The sequence below is a fragment of the Talpa europaea genome (assembly GCF_964194135.1).
Source record: "Talpa europaea genome assembly, chromosome: 1".
Lineage (NCBI taxonomy): Eukaryota > Metazoa > Chordata > Mammalia > Eulipotyphla > Talpidae > Talpa > Talpa europaea.
The window spans coordinates 135,321,653-135,339,892 of NC_140073.1; the positions used below are offsets into that span (position 1 = coordinate 135,321,653).

The 18,240-nt window shown below is 40.8% G+C and overlaps 1 protein-coding gene across 1 annotated transcript in view; it reads right to left on the reverse strand.

Moving 5' to 3' along the window:
• Positions 1–18,240, reverse strand: part of MDH1B (malate dehydrogenase 1B) — a gene marked incomplete at its 3' end in the record, with an annotated part of 30,813 nt that continues 12,573 nt past the window's right edge. The window contains exons 6-11 of the mRNA XM_084259581.1: positions 13,732–13,873; positions 11,899–12,062; positions 7,884–8,023; positions 7,543–7,594; positions 5,620–5,694; positions 1–29 (exon numbers count right to left, since the gene is read on the reverse strand). Coding sequence (XP_084115707.1) covers positions 1–29; positions 5,620–5,694; positions 7,543–7,594; positions 7,884–8,023; positions 11,899–12,062; positions 13,732–13,873 — 602 coding nt within the window. The remainder of the gene's footprint in view (positions 30–5,619; positions 5,695–7,542; positions 7,595–7,883; positions 8,024–11,898; positions 12,063–13,731; positions 13,874–18,240) is intronic.

Here is an 18,240-nt window from a genome sequence, read left to right on the forward strand (position 1 = left end):
TTATTGTTCAACAGTTTTCCCTCCAGATTCTGTAAAAAAAAAAAGAAAAATGAAAAGATGTAATATTTTTTTAAAAACATCAGTAACTTAGTTTTTATTGGCCTTTCCTTTGCTCCCTTCTTCCTTCTCTTTCCTGGATCCCTGGATCCAATCTGATTCAAAGCTAAGGGTGTGCATGTATGAAGTGGATTCCACAGGGGAAATAAAACCACAAGACTATCATTAGATATTTTCACATAGCAAAAAGCAAACTTTGACCTCTTTCCAGATCTTAATCTATTTCTATGTGCAATCCTCTTGGCTCCTTTGCGTCGCAGTCTGAATTTTATTTGCAGTTACATTGTCAGCTCCATTTCTTCTCTTGGCCCTACCTCTCTTCTGCACTGGTTCTAATTCTCCATAGGTTAGGCCGTCTCCAAAGCTATCATACTCTACACTTCTGAATGGAAGGTGCACTGGATTGTGTTCATTTTAGTAGGCATTGAAATAAAATTGTTAAGTCTTAGGTAAATACCTTGATTGGTCAACCACAGAAATCTACACCAGTCTTGCTTTCATAAAGTATTGGAATAACTCAGTTACATACTTTGAAAATCTGGACTCACAGATATATGTGTCATTTCTTTACTAATTCATTCTGAGGGAAGGATTAGGTTAGCACTGTCATAGCCCTAGTTATAGAAGTTAGAAGCCAGGTTCTAGGAGAGTAGTGAGCAAGACCTAGTTCCTGGGGATAAGTGGGGAGGGAGAATTTAAAACAACTGTGTCATCAGGCTACTTGATCCTCTGCTGTCTAGTTCCATTTACAGATTAAGGAAAGACTAGTTAGCATTTGTCTATCACCTGCTACTTAGAGGTTCTTTCTTTTTTTTCCTTTTTTTTTTAAAGATTATTTGTTTATACAAGAACTGGGGTACAAGCCAGAACCGTGGGAGGGTGAAAGGATTCATCAGAGACAGAGTGGGGAACAGAACAGGCAGATGGACCGAAGACATTGCTGAGGGGGCAATGGGAGAGACAGGAGAGGTCTGCCGTGCCATGTGGGTATCTCCCTGACTGGCGGGGAATTGAACCTGCACAGCAGAGGCTGTGGATAGCTTCACAGCGCTTCGCTCAACCCGCTGCACCACCGGTGAGGCCCCTTAGAGGCTCTTGACTGGGTTGTTTTAGAGATAGTTTGAGGAGTCAGGTCTAAAAAAATCCATTGCCATAAATAGAGAATTAAAACAGAGTTTTTAGTATTTCGAGTGCATTGATTTTTGCAGTTATTCTCATTTTCATCTATTTTGTTACTTCCATTCCAAGTTTCTCTGAGTGCTTTGCTTTATTTCAGAATTGTCTCATGCTAGATCACTTTCAGACAGTGTCTCAACCTATGCCAGTGGGTGTTGATGGCCCTGTGGGCAGAATGAGCAAACAGATGTCCAACCTTGATCCCATGACATAAATCACTGAGCAACTTCTTGGTGCTTGCCAGCATTCTTCCATACAGAGTTTCAGGTAATGAAGTGGTAAACATGGAAACAGTCTATTTTTTAGATATGTGATTTGTATTGGATAGGAACATTTAGAAAACATTAAAGTCTCTACATACATATTTCTAAGTACACACAAACACACACACACACACACACTTATGAGAGGAGGAAAAGTTTCCAGATTTTCTGTTAAAGACAGTTTTAAACTCTGCCCTCTCAATCTCTTCCTCTTACCCACCTTTTGAAGAGGGTCCTGACCTGCCATGTCAATCACTTGGGGTTTTGTAAAGAAGAATTTAGAATGAAAGGAAAGGGTGAAAAAGTTGAAACGCCAAGCACTAAGGCCAAGGTGAGAGTATCTGAGGACCATTTGAGGTATGATGTAGAAGCAGTTTCAAAGATTTTAACAACTTTTAAATCCCTCCTTCAAAGTGTTTACCAAGTACAGGAAAATAAAAGGAGTTATTTCAAAATTACTTGGGCTGTAGACTATGTCCTTCTGACCACAGACAGCATCATTCCCTAAATTGTTTATAGCCAGGTAAACTTGCTGGCTGACACAATCACCTGACTGATATTTTTCTTCACATTGGATTAGATCCTAATGGAAGCTTTTCATTAAATTCTGAAACCAAAATTAAGTAAAACATGCTGGGTTAAAATAAATCTGTGAGATGCTCTAAGTTACCATTTTTAAAACATTATTGACCATGGCTAACAGTAAAAAATGCACTTTACATTGGGGTCTGATATGTCCACTTGTGCATACACAATGAAACAGTCCTTACCCTTTTCTAACTTATTCTTACATAGCCTTTTCTTGTCTTTCTTTTCAAAGTAAGTGCAATTTTTATTCCCATTTCATAGATGAGAAAACATATTTAGGTAAACTAACTCAGCCAAATTACATACCCTTTTCTTAATCTTTTCCTTTGTATTTTATTCCAGTTCAGGGGTAAAAATAATCTGACCTTATTTACCTCCTATTTCACGGAAAAATGCTAGTAATTAAATGGATTTCATGACCCACCCAATTTTTCTCTGACTCGTCTAACCCATACCGTGGAAAGTACTGTTATATTTGATTCTGATCTTCATTCAACAAATAGGCCCCCAAACAACCTGAAATCAATCCCATTTTCTCTACTTTACCACCACAAAAGTTCTTTAGTTTGCATAAGAGTATAACTTAGAAGAGCTGTAAGAACCTAAGGTTTTCATTAACAACATAAATTGCTCTGATGTGAAGACTGGAAGACTCAGGGATGCATTCTCTGCCATTCAGCTTCCCTCCTCCTTCCTGGGGAGCGAGCAGTCACCTTCCTCTTCCTTTTTATCTTTGCTCCCTCACAAGGGCTCTCATGTCCAAGTACTTTCCTTGAGTATTGAGAACACTGGTTGGCCAAGTGGAGCACCAGCGCTGCCACGCTGATATCCACAGATATCATCTGCTCGAGTCTCTCGAGATGTCTCTTCTGACGGGGACTAAGCTCACCACGCTGTCTGGACAGTGATTGGGGATGCTTGACTAGACTTTAGAGGGTCAATGATAAAGCCAGATGAATCTCCTGCGCTTGATCTCATCCATCTTGTGCTTTATCCTGCCATCTACCAGCTCCATTGCTGAGCTCCCAACCAATCATTCAGCTGAACAACAGATGACTGTTAATTTTTCATCCTTACCCAGTTTTATGGGTTCCATGCTCTAGTCCAGCTACTCCACTTGTTATCTTCTGATGGCAGTGTTATACTATCTCAGGCTCACACTTTTGGTCTTGCCTTAATAGCCTCAAGTGCCTCCTTTGCTCATGTTTTACAACCTCGTTTCTACTCACCCCTCCTTTTCTCTAATTACACAAGTAATTTCTACTCATCCTTCTAGACTCAGCTTCCTATACTTCCAGAGAATGTCAGGAAACCTCTTGTACACCATCCCTGTTGGAGCCTGGGCCTCTCTTATCACATTATCTACCTCTTCACAGGGTAGCATAAGCTTTGCTATTTCCCACTGCAGATGGTAAGAGCTTTGAGGTAAGAAGAGTATTTGATTTATTTTTATGTCCCTGGCCCCTTATTTTGTTATTTATGGTAAAAATATAGTATTGACTCTACCTTAACAAGCTTTTGTGTACAATGCGGTACTAAGAACATGCTTGTTTTTTTTTTTTTTAATTTTATTGTTATATTCCCCATACAATTGCAGCCCCCCATTCTGACCCCAATCCCTCCCCTCCCGCCCCCGCCCCCCTAAAAGTGTCTCTGGTTCATAGTTTTTGTTGATTTTGATTTTCACTTTCTTATAGTTATTCATTTTCCTGGTCCCTTATTTAAGTTTTCTAGATTCCCGCTATGAGTGAGACCATCCGGTATTTTTCTTTTTCTTTTTGGCTTATTTCGCTGAGCATGATCCCTTCCAGCGCCATCCATGTTGCAGCAAATTGCATGTGTTTATCTTTTTTGAATGCTGAGTAATATTCCATGGTATATATGTACCACATCTTCTTGATCCAGTCATCTATTTTTGGGCATTTGGGTTGTTTCCAAAGCTTAGCTATTGTAAACAGTGCTGCTATAAACATAGGGGTGCAGGTGTTCTTTGGAATTGATGTTTCTGTGTCCTTTGGGTAAATACCTAGGAGTGGAATTGCTGGATCATATGGAAGCTCTATGTTTAGTAGGTCCAGAAATCTCCACACAGCTTTCCACAGTGGTTGGACCAGTTTGCACTCCCACCAACAGTGCAGAAGAGTTCCTTTTTCTCCACACCCTCGCCAACATTTGTTGTTGCTAGTTTTTTTAATATGTGCCATTCTCACTGGTGTAAGATGGTATCTCATGGTAGTTTTGATTTGCATTTCCCTGATGACAAGTGATGTTGAACATTTTTTCATATGCTTGTTGGCCATTTGCATTTCCTCTTCAGAGAAGTTTCTTTTAAGCTCTTCTGCCCATTTTTTGACTGGATTATTTTCTTTGTTGTTGTTGAGTCTCATCAGCTCTTTGCAGATTTTTGTGATCAGTCCTTTATCATTAGTGTTGGGTGCAAAAATGTTCTCCCAGTTGGTGGGGTTTCTCTTTGTTTTTGTTATTGTCTCTTTTGCTGTGCAAAAGCTCTTTAATTTGATGTAGTCCCAGCTGTTTACCTTTGCCTTCACTATCACTGCTTTGGGTGATGTGTCTGTAAAGATGTCTTTGATGTGCAAATCACGTAGTGTTTCGCCTATATTTCCTTCTATATATTTTATGGTTTCAGGTCTTATGTCTAGTTCTTTAATCCATTTTGAGTTGATTTTTGTGTATGGTGTGAGGTGGTGGTCAAGCTTCATTCTTTTGCATGTAGCGACCCAGTTTTCCCAGCACCATTTATTGAACAAACTTTCTTTGCTCCAATGCATATTCTTTGCTCCTTTGTCAAAGATTAGTTGACCATAAATCTGTGGGTTTATTTCTGGATTTTCTATTCGATTCCATTGGTCTGTATGTCTGTTCTTGTTCCAATACCATGCAGTTTTGATGATTATGGCTTTGTAGTATAGTTTGAAGTCTGGGAGTCTGATGCCTCCATTCCCTTCTTTTTTTTTCAGGAGAGCTTTGGCTATTCGGGGTTTTTTGTGATTCCATATGAATTTCATCAATAATTGAAGAACATGCTTGTTTTAAGAGCAAATCTCTAGAACTTTTTGTCTTATGTGAGTGAACTAGCACAATTGCTGACTAAATATATGCCCATTTGATTTTCTTTAGCCCCAACTAGATTTCCAGATATGATTAAATTTTCTCCTTCCTGCAAAGAAAGGATCTTTCCTTGTGAACTTCTGGATGACTTGTTATATACTTTGTTCCTTTTCTATGTGTCTTGCTCTGTTTTGTGGAGCTGAGACATGTGTGTGGCCACGGCTTCCTCACAGTGCCCTGCGTCCCTCACAGTGACCAGCCTGTGGAAGGTGTACCACAGATAACTGGCCATTTCCTCAAAAGATCTCAAGAGATGTTATATATGATCTTAATTTTGAGTATAGGAGGAGGGTGATGAAAGACTTAATGTTCATTTTATGGCTAATAGATAAGCAAACCCTTTTCTTTGAAATTTAGTGTTAGGTCTTAGAGAAAAGGAGCATTATTTTTCCATTGATATACATACCAGCTGAGACTCTTTGATCTTCTTGGTTATCAATTGTGCTGAGTGTGGTGTTACTTTCTTCTTTTTCATCACTTTCTAAATGTCAGAAATTAAGTATTAAGTTAGAAAAGATTCTACAAACCTCACATATGAAATATGATATCAGTATGCTAGTAAGCAGAGCTCTCTCTACTCTATTTTCTTTTTTTTTAAGATTTATTTATTTATTTGTTTGTTTATTATTCATTTATTTATACAAGCACTGGGTACAGTCAGAAGCGCGGGAGGGTGAGAGAATTCACCAGAGCCAGAGCGGGGAGCAGAGCAGGCAGAAGGACCGAAGTACACTGCTGAGGGGAGCAGCGGGCGGCGGGAGAGGTCTGTGTGCCATGTGGGACCTTCCTCCGGTGGCCGGGAGGCAGCCGGGGATTGAACCGGTGATGCAGAGACTGCTGGCAGCTTCGCAACCCAGCGCTCAACCGCTGCGCCACCGGGGAGGCCCTACCCTGACTATTTTCAATGCTCAGGTCTTGGTCTCTGATGTTTGGGGCAATGTCCAAAGGTGATGGAGTCAAGATTAATCATATATAAACACACACACACACACACACCTTGACCTTTGTTAATGAAAATAGTGTAATATGCATAACATTAGATCATTTTCTATCATGAAATCCTCTATAATGCAAATATTACAAGAAATTTAGGACTAACTCCCAGGCAATGGAGTAAAATTTAGAATGACTGCTCTATCGCCCATTTTCTTGAATTTGCAGCTCTAGCCTGCCAATGCCAGATGCCACAGAGAGGATCTCTAAATTCTAATATTGAAATGTAACCATGTGATATCTGGGGGAGGGGGAGTGGATCCAGGTTCCCTGTGCCACCCAAGGAAGGGTGGAGCTGAGCTGTGAAGAGAAGCTGAAGAAAACTAGAAAAAATAAGGAAGAGGAAGGAGGAAGGAAAAGACCTGGAAGAGACATATGAAGCAGAGACACATGTGAAAAAGCTGTACTTGCTTCTCAGCCTTGGACTTGTACAAAGGGCTTGGGGAACACAGCCTGCTCACACCTTGATTTAGGTCTTCTAGTCTCCAGGACCATGAGAGAATTGATTTCTGCTGTTTTAAGCTATTCAGTATGTGTAATTTGTTATGAAAATCCCAGGAAACTGAAACATATGATATGCACAGCATTTACAAGAACATAGTGCTTTGCTATTTACAATTGCTAATTTATGGAAGCAGCCTAGGTGCTGAAAGACAGAGGAATGGATTAGGATGTGGCATATACAGGATGGAATACTCTTCAGCTAGAAAAGATCAACTCTTGCCATTTGCAGCAACATGGATGGAACTGGAGGGAATTATGCTAAGTGAAATAAGCCAGAAGGAGAAAACTGGATTGACTTAACTTACATGTGGAATATAGAAAAATAAAACAAAGCAAGTGACAAAACTAAACCAAAACAAAGCCTAGAAACATGACTGTGGATCTGAGGCTACTAGAGGGAAGAGGTGAGAGTGTGAACAAGTAGGGAGGGACCCAGTGATAATTGATAAAGGGTTATGTGTGCTCTGGTAGGGGGTGTGGCGTGGTGATGGACATCTGAGGAGGTAGGAACCTATTACACTGGATCTCAGCCAAAAGTCTGAGAAGTGGTGAGGAGGTAGGAATCTATTCCCCTGAATTACATACAATGCTGTAAACCAATAATAGTAATAATAATGGTAATAAAAATCAGATTAAAAAGACGTGACTTCTTTAGCATTCACAAGATATTTAATTTCAGAGGACGCATTGAACTCAGCAGTTTATTTTGCCAATAATTTAGTTTCAAAGTGATAAAATATGGATTAGAGTTATCTATATCAGTGATTCAGTTATAAAAAATCTTAATAGTCTTTTAACAGTGTATTTTAAAATATCACATCTAAGAGATTACCTGTTTGAAATGCATGAAAACTTATCACCTCTCCAAGTGCAATGAGTTTCTCCTGTTGAAAAATTTTATAATCAGAGAATTAAATGACCACAATTACTAACTTAATTCAATTTTTAATAGAAAAACACTTTTATTCTTGATTTTTAAGTAGCCAAGAAATATTTTTAACACACCAGAAATTATGTAACCGAGTGTTTTGCTGATTTCTTCAAACTTGTATTGTCTCCTTATCATTGTTAGAAATAAGTTGCAGAGTGAACCCACAGAAAGTCAATGTGTGCCTCGGGCCTAGGGGAATCTGTTTCAGATAGTATCGCAGCATCTTGTTTATCTGATATTACCTGAATTAGGTCACTTGTCATTGCAGTCATTTTTTGTTCACTTATGTTAATATCTTCAAGATCCGTAAGAACCACCCAGCTTTCATTCTCAAATTTCACAGGCATAGAAAAGACGATCCCTTCAGGAATACCAAACTGACCTGCGGTGGGCAGACACAAAGCAAAGCCAAACAAAAGCATTCAGAAAAAAAATTTTTTTCCTGTTGAGCACTGTGGAGAAGTAGAGACGCAATGTGAGACGTTGACGACAATGGTGGAAAGTTCTGGACGTTCCTTCTCAGACAGGACTGAAACATTTACTCTAGAAGCATTAATGGAGCATCTCCCCAAGTTTAACAGTTCTCCCTTCTGTGTTTCTCTCAGACAGAAGAACCAGTGTTCCCTGTCTGTACTCTTTTTGTCCCCATTAGGTTCAGATTCTCTGCCTTTGCCTCAGAAACTAATGCTTTTGTTAAAGAAGGCGAGGAAGCTTGCCTCCATTGGCAGGACCTGACAACCCGGCCAACGAAAAAGCCCTGGTACCCTCGAGAAGAGGAAAGCCCAGGTGGAGTCTGATGAGACCAACTTTGTACCTGAAGCCTACATCGACCGGATGCCACCGTTTCGCTCCGATCCTATATGGAGTATTTCAACAAAGCCAGCTAAAAATTGCTGTTAGTTATTTTCTGCCCTGTGATTTTATGCAAAAATAGGGAAAATGGTTTAAAAGTAGAATTAGTTTGCAAACTTTCGCTATGCTGTTAAAAGTTTGGTATCAAGGTTGAGAAAATTTGTGTTTTACATCAGTTGAACCATTTTAAGATTTTTTCCTGTGATTTTGACATATCTGCTGTCTTGTTTTGGCTAATGCCTCCAGATGTTTGTTTTTTTTTTTTTTTTTGGCTTGAACTGATGAACTGTTTTTCCAGGAACAGAGGACTTTTTGCTTTCCACAATGGATATACCTGGAGGGACTGGTTTTCTTTCACACTGGAACCTGGTAAAAAAAATGTTCATCTGAGACTGCATCCCAACATCCATATATTCGCTCTTCATCACCATGGAAATGGTGGAAAAAAGTGAAAGGGGGGAATTGTTAGGGGGAAAAGGATGTCCCAAAGCTAATTCCATACAGGCTTTGTGGACTCCACCCCCACCCCAGGCCAAAGCCAAAGACACTGGGAACTCCAAATCCCATCACCACCAAAGGGAAGGTGGCTGGCACCTGAGGGTGGGGTTAAGCAGCCAGGTGGATATAAAAAGGCAGACACGTGGGCTTTGGGGGATCCCCATTTTGGCTCTCCCCCAGCTCGCAGCGTCCGGCCAGCTCTGAGAGTAATTTTGGGTTTTCAGGTCGTCGGATCGGGTAGGACGCATTAAAGACTTTATTTCCCTATTTTCTCCCTGAGTTGTACATTTTTCTTATTTCCTTTTCCCTTGTAAATAAACCTTTTATTAACCTTTTGTGTGTGTCTGTAGTGGAGTATTCATAAGTCCCTTTTAAGTGCACGGGTGAGGACCCACAGGCAGGAACCCGTTCAATATCGGGGCTACTCTATAACACTTTCTCTTCCACTCATCTGGATTCCTTTTGTCTACTGCCCCTGGCTTCTTCTTGTCCCCTAGATAACCCAAGAGTTCAAGGTGTCTGTTTAATCTGGCCTTCTGCGTTTCTTCCCCTACTGTGGCAGTTGCACAGCTAGGGAATGAGGACAGGAAGAGAAAGAGAGAGGACGGGAAAGCTGGCGATTATCTTGCTGCTCCCAGTCTAGTTTAGATGTTCTCTAAACAAGATTAACAATTAAGATTGTTTCTAACTGGGCCATTTTCAGATAAATTACCCCTCCCCTTAAGTACTTCAATCAAATAAGAAAAATATTCTTGCTACCCTAGTGCCAAAAATTTTGTCATTGGGGCAAAACAATTGAGGATAGTCAAGAAACCAGTACGTAAAGGACTCTTCCTTAGAGGGAGTCCCAGGTCCTCTTCTGATACTCTATTTTTTTTATCTGTAAAGAGCCAGACTTACCGGCAGACAACATATGAAGGTTTACTTACATGGCACAGTTTCAGGGAGATAATAATCACTTGTCCTTCTCCCCAGTACTGCATTATTTATTGATGAATTCCTATAAAGGTTAATTAAAGTTTCTACACGTAAGCATTAGGCTATTTCCTCGAAATAGGTGTTATATTGACTTGAATTCACATGATGGGGATGTTAACTTCAGTTGAGCAAGGTTCATTGCGTGTGAACAAGCAGCAAGACCACCCAGGCAGAGCTCTTCTCGCAGGGCACATGCATTCTAATGAGGGACAATGCAACTAACCACAGCCAATAAAGGCAGGTGATAATATGGTCTCTGATAGAGGGGCTAACTGCTGTGTGGACAGAGGGGAAACAGGTTAATTCTGACTTGGAGTTTGAGGAGATCGCCTTGAGCTATACAGTAGTCACTGGAACAAAAAGGAAGGATGGTGTTTCTATTAAGGAATATGATGTAGATCCGAATGGGGAGGAAGATAGTAAGTTCCTCTGGTGTATGGTGGCTTGAAGTGACAGTGTGTTATACAGGTGGCAAAGTTGCAGCAGAGACTAGAGCTCAGCAGGGACCCGGGCCTGAATCTTTGTGAGCAAATGAGTTTGCACAGGGAGAAAGTAAAGCACAAAGGGTAGAGATGCTTTAGCTAGAACTTACAGAGCACAGAGCATCAGCTATTTTCTCTCCCCACTTTTCAAAAATGGTAGAACTCCTCTGAATCATTTTGTGTAGATTAAACCATTAAGGCTGTAAAAAAGTACGTATGATGTTGGTGGATGGAGAATATCCACAGATATGTAAGTTTCCCAATTTCCAGCTGCTGCCTTCTCACCTAACATCTGGGCTCTGAGCGCACCTTTATCTCCTGCCTCTGTCTTCATTGCTGTGCCCAGGCCACCGTTCCCACACCTGCCTCCCACTTATGTACTACATGAACTCTCAGCTTCTTGGAGTGTTACCTTCTTTATAAAGCCTGTCCTAATTCTTCCCATTGTCCACCTAAATGGACCTTGCTTTCTCAGCTGGGGTACAGTTAGGATAAGTTAGTGAGACTGCTCTGTTTATATATCAGGTTCTCCAACATTCAAAACATTGTTGAATTTCTGAATGGATGAAGGAAAGGACATGAGAGAGAATGGATGATTATGGAACTGTGGAAGCCCAGACCATTTGTGTGTTAAGCAGTAGACAAGTGGAGACACAGAGAGGTAGGAACACATGGCATAGATGGAGGTTTTTAAATATTTTTTTAAGATTTATTTATTTATTGATACAAGAACCAGGGTACAGGCCAGATGCGCGGGAGGCTGAGAGGATTCACCAGAGACAGAGCAGGAACAGAACAGGCAGACTGAGGAAATACACTGCTGAGGGGAGCAGCGGGCCTGACAGGAGAGTTCTGCTCTGCAATATAGGACCCTCACCAGCTGGCTGGGATCGAACCAGCACTGCAGAAGCTGTGGACAGCTTCACATCGCAGCACTCAACTGCCTGTGCCACCAGGGGAGGCCCGAGGTTTTTAAATATTATAGAAAAGATAGACTCATGCCGTTCGCAGCAACATGGATGAAACTAGAAGGGGTTATGCTCAGTGAAATAAGTCAGAAGGAAAAAGAAAAATATCGGATGGTTTCCCTTAAGGAGGAATATAGAGGAACAATATAAAGGATCAGGGAAAAAATAATAACAACTGAAAAAACACAACACAACAAAACAAAAACAAACAGAAAACTATAAATCAGAGACATTCTGCAGGGGAGGTGGAAGCAGAGGGATTGACTTGGGGACAGGAGGAGCACAAGGGACTACGGTGATGGTGCATGGAGTGAATTGGTGGTGGAAATTCTATGGGGACTAAACCTGAAAAAAGAAAGCAAACACTGTAAAAAAAATGAATGAAAAATGAATAATGATGTAAAATAAAATAAAAAAAATAAAATTAGCTGCTACTAACTTAGAAAAAAAAATTACAGGATGTGAACATTCAGATTTACCTTCACTCAAGACTCCTAATGACACAATCTCCCCAGGCGGTGAGCCATGGTACCAATATTTCAACATAGTACTTATGCTATGCGCAGCTAAGATGCCTCCAAACTCTCTCCCTGTGCTGGTCAATTTTTTCAGTTTTTCCACAAATTCCTTTTTTATCCATTCACTGTAAGGAGGCAAAAAACATTTGACCATAGGGGAAGACATGGAAATGAAAACAGCTATTCCTAGGGTCAATGGATTTCAGCACAAGAAATCATCTCCACAAAATAGAACTATGACATCCTGTGCCCTTTCTTCAAGTTTCTTCACTTCCATAAAGTCAATTGAAAAACAGCGAAAAATAGAAGAAATTTATATTATCATGTTTCAAATGAAAAACATGATAATATAAAATGGAACACGGAGAAGTCATCCGAGATGGCAAGAACAGGGACTTTCATTACAAAGAGTTTATTTAAGGTAGATGCTATTTTGAAACCAGTGGTATCTTTCATTTTAAAGAAAATAGTAACATGAAATGTTGAATTATTCACACGCAGACTTAGGGAATGATAATGCTGCGCAAACAGAACTCTCAATTCAGGGAATAGTCCAGCGGACCACAAGGCTGGTCCTGGTGGCCCCGCACATGACAGCTCTGTGAGACACTACCCCACCCAGGCAGCGCGTGGGGAGCTCACTCTCCAGGAGTGTGAACGTGGACATGGAATGTCCGGGTCCATGAAGTTCCTATGGTCTGAGGAAGTGAAGGGAAAGAAGGGGTGATGGAAAGGAAATGCTACAATGAAAGTGCTGCCAAGTTAGGGAAATGCTTCAAAGAGCTCCTCCCTCTCTTCATTTCTGCCTAGTGGAAATCGTGGGGTTGACTGTAGCAGCACGGTTCTAAGTGCTTTGCCTGTATCAGTCCTTCAGTCTTCCCAACAACCCTACAAGCCCCATTGAGCGCAATCATTTCCACGCTGGAGATGAAAAAACTGAGGCTTCTAGAGGTTGAGTGATTTCTCCAAAGTCGCAGAGTTGGCCAATGCCTCCAAGAGAATTCCAACCTAGAGGGCTTGGTTTTGGTGACTCTGCTCCTAACTCCTTCTCCATTCTGCCTCTCTGGGGACAGGACACCCAGCAGAGCCTTAGACTGCTCACCATCTTAATTCTTGATTGTCAAAAACATTTCAACTAACATCAACTTGGACACATATCTCTTCTTTCCTTTAAGTAAGATTCACTTTACATTTACTTGCTTTACAGATAACCTCAATGTAAGGCCCTTACCAGTAATCTGAAATATGAAAATTCATAATTTCAACATCAAATAACTAGGGTGGGGACTGACTAGTTGAAATTCTGTAGTTTTGTTTCTGCAGTCATTGGCATAAGCAAAAAATGTGTGTGACCAAATCCCCAAGTTATTTTTGTACAAAGATTTCTAAGATGTACAAAGATTTTCTAAGATAACAACTATGCATTTATTCAGCATTGTTAGTATACTGTGCTTTAAAAATACACTGTAGGGCCTCCCCGGTGGCTCAGCAGTTGAGCGCTGGGTTGCGAAGCTGCCCGCGGCCTCTGCGGCACCAGTTCGATCCCCGGCTGCTCCCCGGCCACTGGAGGAGGGTCCCACATGGCGCGCAGACCTCTCCTGCCGCCCGCTGCTCCCCTCAGCAGTGTACTTCGGTCCTTCTGCCTGCTCTGCTCCCTGCTCTGGCTCTGGTGAATTCTCTCACCCTCCCGCGCTTCTGACTGTACCCAGTGCTTGTATAAATAAATAAATAAATCTTAAAAATAAATAAATGAATGAATGAATAAATAAATAAATAAATAAAAATACACTGTACCTATCAAAAATCAAGCTTAAAATAGGGCGTGAGTAGTGGGGAGGTCCCCAAATAGCACTTTCATGTCTGTAAATCCTGGCTTTTCTCAGATCAATGTAGTTATTTCCACTAATATTACCCCAAATTATCACATCTTTGATGCCTGTGAAGAAAAGAAATGAAAAATTAGCACAATAATGAAAATTAGTATAAAAAATTACGTGCACGCTATTTTTTGTGTGTGTTTGTTTTAGGATTGATACTTGTGCTAGAAAATGAGCCTAAGTTTATGTTCCTCCTAAGTTATGCAAAATGTGCAAATAATGTGGAGCATGCCCCTAATCATCAGGGTTTGGCAATCCCTAATTGCCAATCCCTAATAGCCAAAGCCCAAAGCTCGATGAATGGCATGAGTGTAATTGAAGGAAGTCAAGGAATACCTGAAACCAACTGCTACTTAAGATGCTATCCCTGCTTTGGTCCTAACTCCATTTCTCTGCTACGAAGGGAATTTTTTTAAAAAAAATATTTTTTACATCAATTTTCATTCATGCACAATGTACGCATTTTCATCTTGGTTATATTCCCCATACAATTCCCACCCCCCCTTGTTTTGATCCTACTTCCTTCTCCTCCCCCCATCCCGCCCCCCAGAGTGTCTCTGGCTTATAGTTGCTTGTTGATTTTGATTTTTACTTTATTATAATTAGTCTTTCTCCTGGTCTCTTATTTAGGTTTTCTAAATTCCTGCTATGAGTGAGACCATCTGGTATTTTTCTTTTTCTTCCTGGCTTATTTTGCTGAGCATGATCCTTTCCAGCTCCATCCATGTTGCTGCAAATGGCATAAGTTTATCTTTTTTTGATTGCTGAGTAATATTCCATTGTGTATATGTACCACATCTTCTTAATCCAGTCATCTATTTTTGGGCATTTGGGTTGTTTCCAAAGCTTAGCTATTGTAAATAGTGCTGCTATAAACATAGGGGTGCAGGTGCCTTTTTGAATTAATGTTTCTGTGTCCTTTGGAACTTTTAATTTACTTTGGTTCTGACAAGGAGTTCCTGAGTTTAGACTGGAATAGAAATTTGAGCAAATCATTTAACTCCCAGGCTGGCTTTCATTTTCTGCAGAATGAGGGTGTTGTAATAAAAGGACCCCAAGGAACATCTTAGCCAACAAAGAGTTACTGAATTAGCTTCTGTGTGAGGCATTTTTAGGTGGTAGATTTAGAAGAAAACAAATCAGCCCAAATTCTCGTAACATTCTGAGGGTGGAGGGAAAAATGGGTAAGAAAACAACTACTATGCACAGTAATACATATTAATGAAGCAAAATAAGAGGATAGGGGTTAGAGACAAACAGAAATTGGTATTATTTAATATGATTCTATCATGGATTTTCTAGGAATGTGTATCCAAATTGAAAAGAAATAATTTTATTGATTTAGTAACTTATTTTTTGGTTTAAAAATTAATAATGATAAGGTCATACCACTTCCTATTGTGGAGATTAATTCTTTCCCCTATTCTTTATAATGTAAGATTGCTGTGGCTTCAGACTATCCCACTGATTTGGATTAACCAGAAGTGTTTACTTTTCTCAGAGAACAAGTTGACACTGGTGCTTGTTTAGTAGGTCAGAGAGTGATTCTCTTGGTCTCCTCATGGTTCTAAGGTGGCTGCTGCAGCTCCATATATCACACTTTCACAGGGTTTCAAAGGTAGGCAGAAAGGGGAAAAACAGACTTCCTCTTTTTGTCTTTCTCTTTTCAGGCAGTAAAATACTTAGGAAAGCCCAAGGGACTTCAGGTAGACCCTCAATTTCTTCTAGCTATAAGAAAAGTTGCGAAAATTAGTGACCTTTTTACCTCCACAGCAGGAGACAGGCTAGGGTGAGAAGAGGCTGGGCAATTATCCAAATATATCTCGGGTAATCAGTTATCTTCCTCTGAGATTATTGCTGTCATCAAAATGACTCATCAGTAGGAATAGCTGATGCTTCTCCATCACCCACTTCCTAAGAGACCTAATGGTGCAACTTGGCTCTCTATTTAGCTGCATGTTGTAGGAGGGAAGGGAAGGAGGAAATCTGACTAGGAGCCCCTGGGATCCCTCATGGAAAAAATAATCCTCCAGCCCCATGGCAGTATGTGATAGTTGTCTTCCTAAAGTCTAAAGAAACCTTTTAATCTCACTGAGTCTCATTTTTCCTATCAGCTTGAAGGCCTTTTGTATATTTTTTAAAGATTTATTGTTATTTATTTATGCATACAAGAGCTGGGGTGTAGAGCAGAGGTGGGGGGGGGGTGAGAAGGTTCACCAGAGACAGAGTGGGGAGCAGAACAGGCGCATCTACTGAAATACACTGCTGAGAGGAGCAGTGGGGGAGACAGGAGAGGTCTGCTGTGCCATATGGGTTAGTTCCCTGACCAGGGATTGATCTCATGCCACAGTGGCTAATGATAGCCTGAGAGTGCTGAGACTTTAACCCCTGTGCCACCAGGGAGGGCCTTGAAGTCCTTTTATAGCTCTAAATTATCCTACAAAAAATTATAGGGAATGTCTGTTTTTTTCCTCCCAGCATCTCTTACTTTTTTTTCTTTAACAGCATCCTGGTTTTCCTAAAACTAACAACCGTTGCCTAATTTGGGTCCAAACTTATCAATATGCATGAGACCCAGACTCCAGCTCCTTGTCCATAATAATTGATTCAGAGTTTGGCATGTAGTCCTAGTACAGTCAATGAGCTATTGTCCTACCATGTTTGTACAAACAACTGAGAAAGGAAGCCCTCTCTCTAGTGGGCATGACTAGATATGGGGATGAGTCTGGGGATACCAATGGCCATTCTGCCACTTCTCAGAGAGCGCCTGACTGAGAATCAAACCATTGCTGAGGGAAGCAGAGCTGAGGGCTAAGAGAGCATAGGCCAGCCCTGCCATTATCATTTGAGCCAGCTACACCTGTTGGAAGAACTCCCTCAACTTTCAATTACGTCACGTGAAAACATTTCTCCATCTGACTTCCGTTACTTTGAATGGACTTAATCACTTGCAACAGAAAGATTCCCAACTAAGTCAGGAAACCTGGTCCTAGAAGCAGTATGAACTGCCCTCAGGGATTATCCTGAAGATATCCTCTTGACATCTGGAATTTTCTCTTTGCTGCTCTGATTTCTCCTCGCTGCCCCACTGACAACGCTCTGCTGGCAACTGTCCCCCTGGTGTTCCTTTAGTCCTTTTCCCATTTCTTCTTCATTTTCCTTTGTAAAGGCGGGAATAGACACGGTGCAGGTTTTCTGATCCCATGCAGACCGGGTAAAGGAGGAGTCAGAGTCCTTAGTGGCTTTTTTGCAGGTCTTTTATAGGGGTTCAGCGGGTACATGGCAGGCAGTGGTGCTAGGGGGCTGGGAGGCTGGCAGTCCTCCCAGCCCCCAGCAAATCTTCACTCTATGTGGGCTCTCTGGTGTTCTCTGTTTCTGCTTCGGGCTTCTTCTCTTTCGGCTTCTACTGGCGTCCCCGTGACACCGCCCTTAAAAGCACAGTCTTAGCGCAGGTGTACCCACTTCAGGTGCCCGCCATCAGGCATGCATTCAGGATCACAGGGTTCCCTCATCTATCCTGATGGCGGGAGGGCAGAAAAGCCTGATTTTTTACCTTACCCTACATCCTTCTTTCTGCTTCTCATTTATTGATTGGCTTTGACTACAGAGGGCTTAGAAATTACAGCATGAGCAACCTACAGGAGAGCAACTTTCTAGCTGAAAGCCCTTGACACAATCCTGCCCTCCTCATTTTTTCATCAGTGTATCATACACCTTTTGTGATAAATCAGTGTCTGCACATAAATATAAGGTTGACAACAGAGATAAAATAATTAGAAAATGTTTTCCTTTCCTATTGAATCATTAGTATCAGTTTGGCTGAGGCATGTACTGGCTCTGGGGTTAAGACACTATCAGTTTGTATACAGCAGTACTTGGGTTGTGTTTCTTGGGCTTAATTGTAAGGAAATGGATAATATAGTCCTTCCTACAATGTGCTGGGGATCAGCAAAGTCCTTGTACTTCATTATATTCTCAGTAAACACTGTTGGCAGCTGCTGCATCTAAAGGCAAAAGTGGCTAAGATTTGTCAAACCTGACAAATACTTTAAATACAGCACTCCCTTTCAAAATATGATAATACATTTTCTGATCTAGTGTTACCTTCATGCGATTTTTCTATCCACCATTTGATGATTAGTAGGAGCAGAAACCAATCAAATATCACAATCCTACTAGTAAATTTAATATCCTTGCAAATGTTTGCTACCTATCAGATACTCTTCTAAGCACTTTAGAAATATTTTGTGAAAGCCCGAGTTTCCCACGGTGGGAAATGGAGGGATGCCACTTTAGCATGGGCCTGGTTAACTTAAATAAAATCAATTTGATCAATTTACTTGACTACTATGGAAAAATTAAAGTATTAGGCTTCAAATTATTACTTGGAAAATATGTGTCATATTATGACAAGTATTTGTTTATT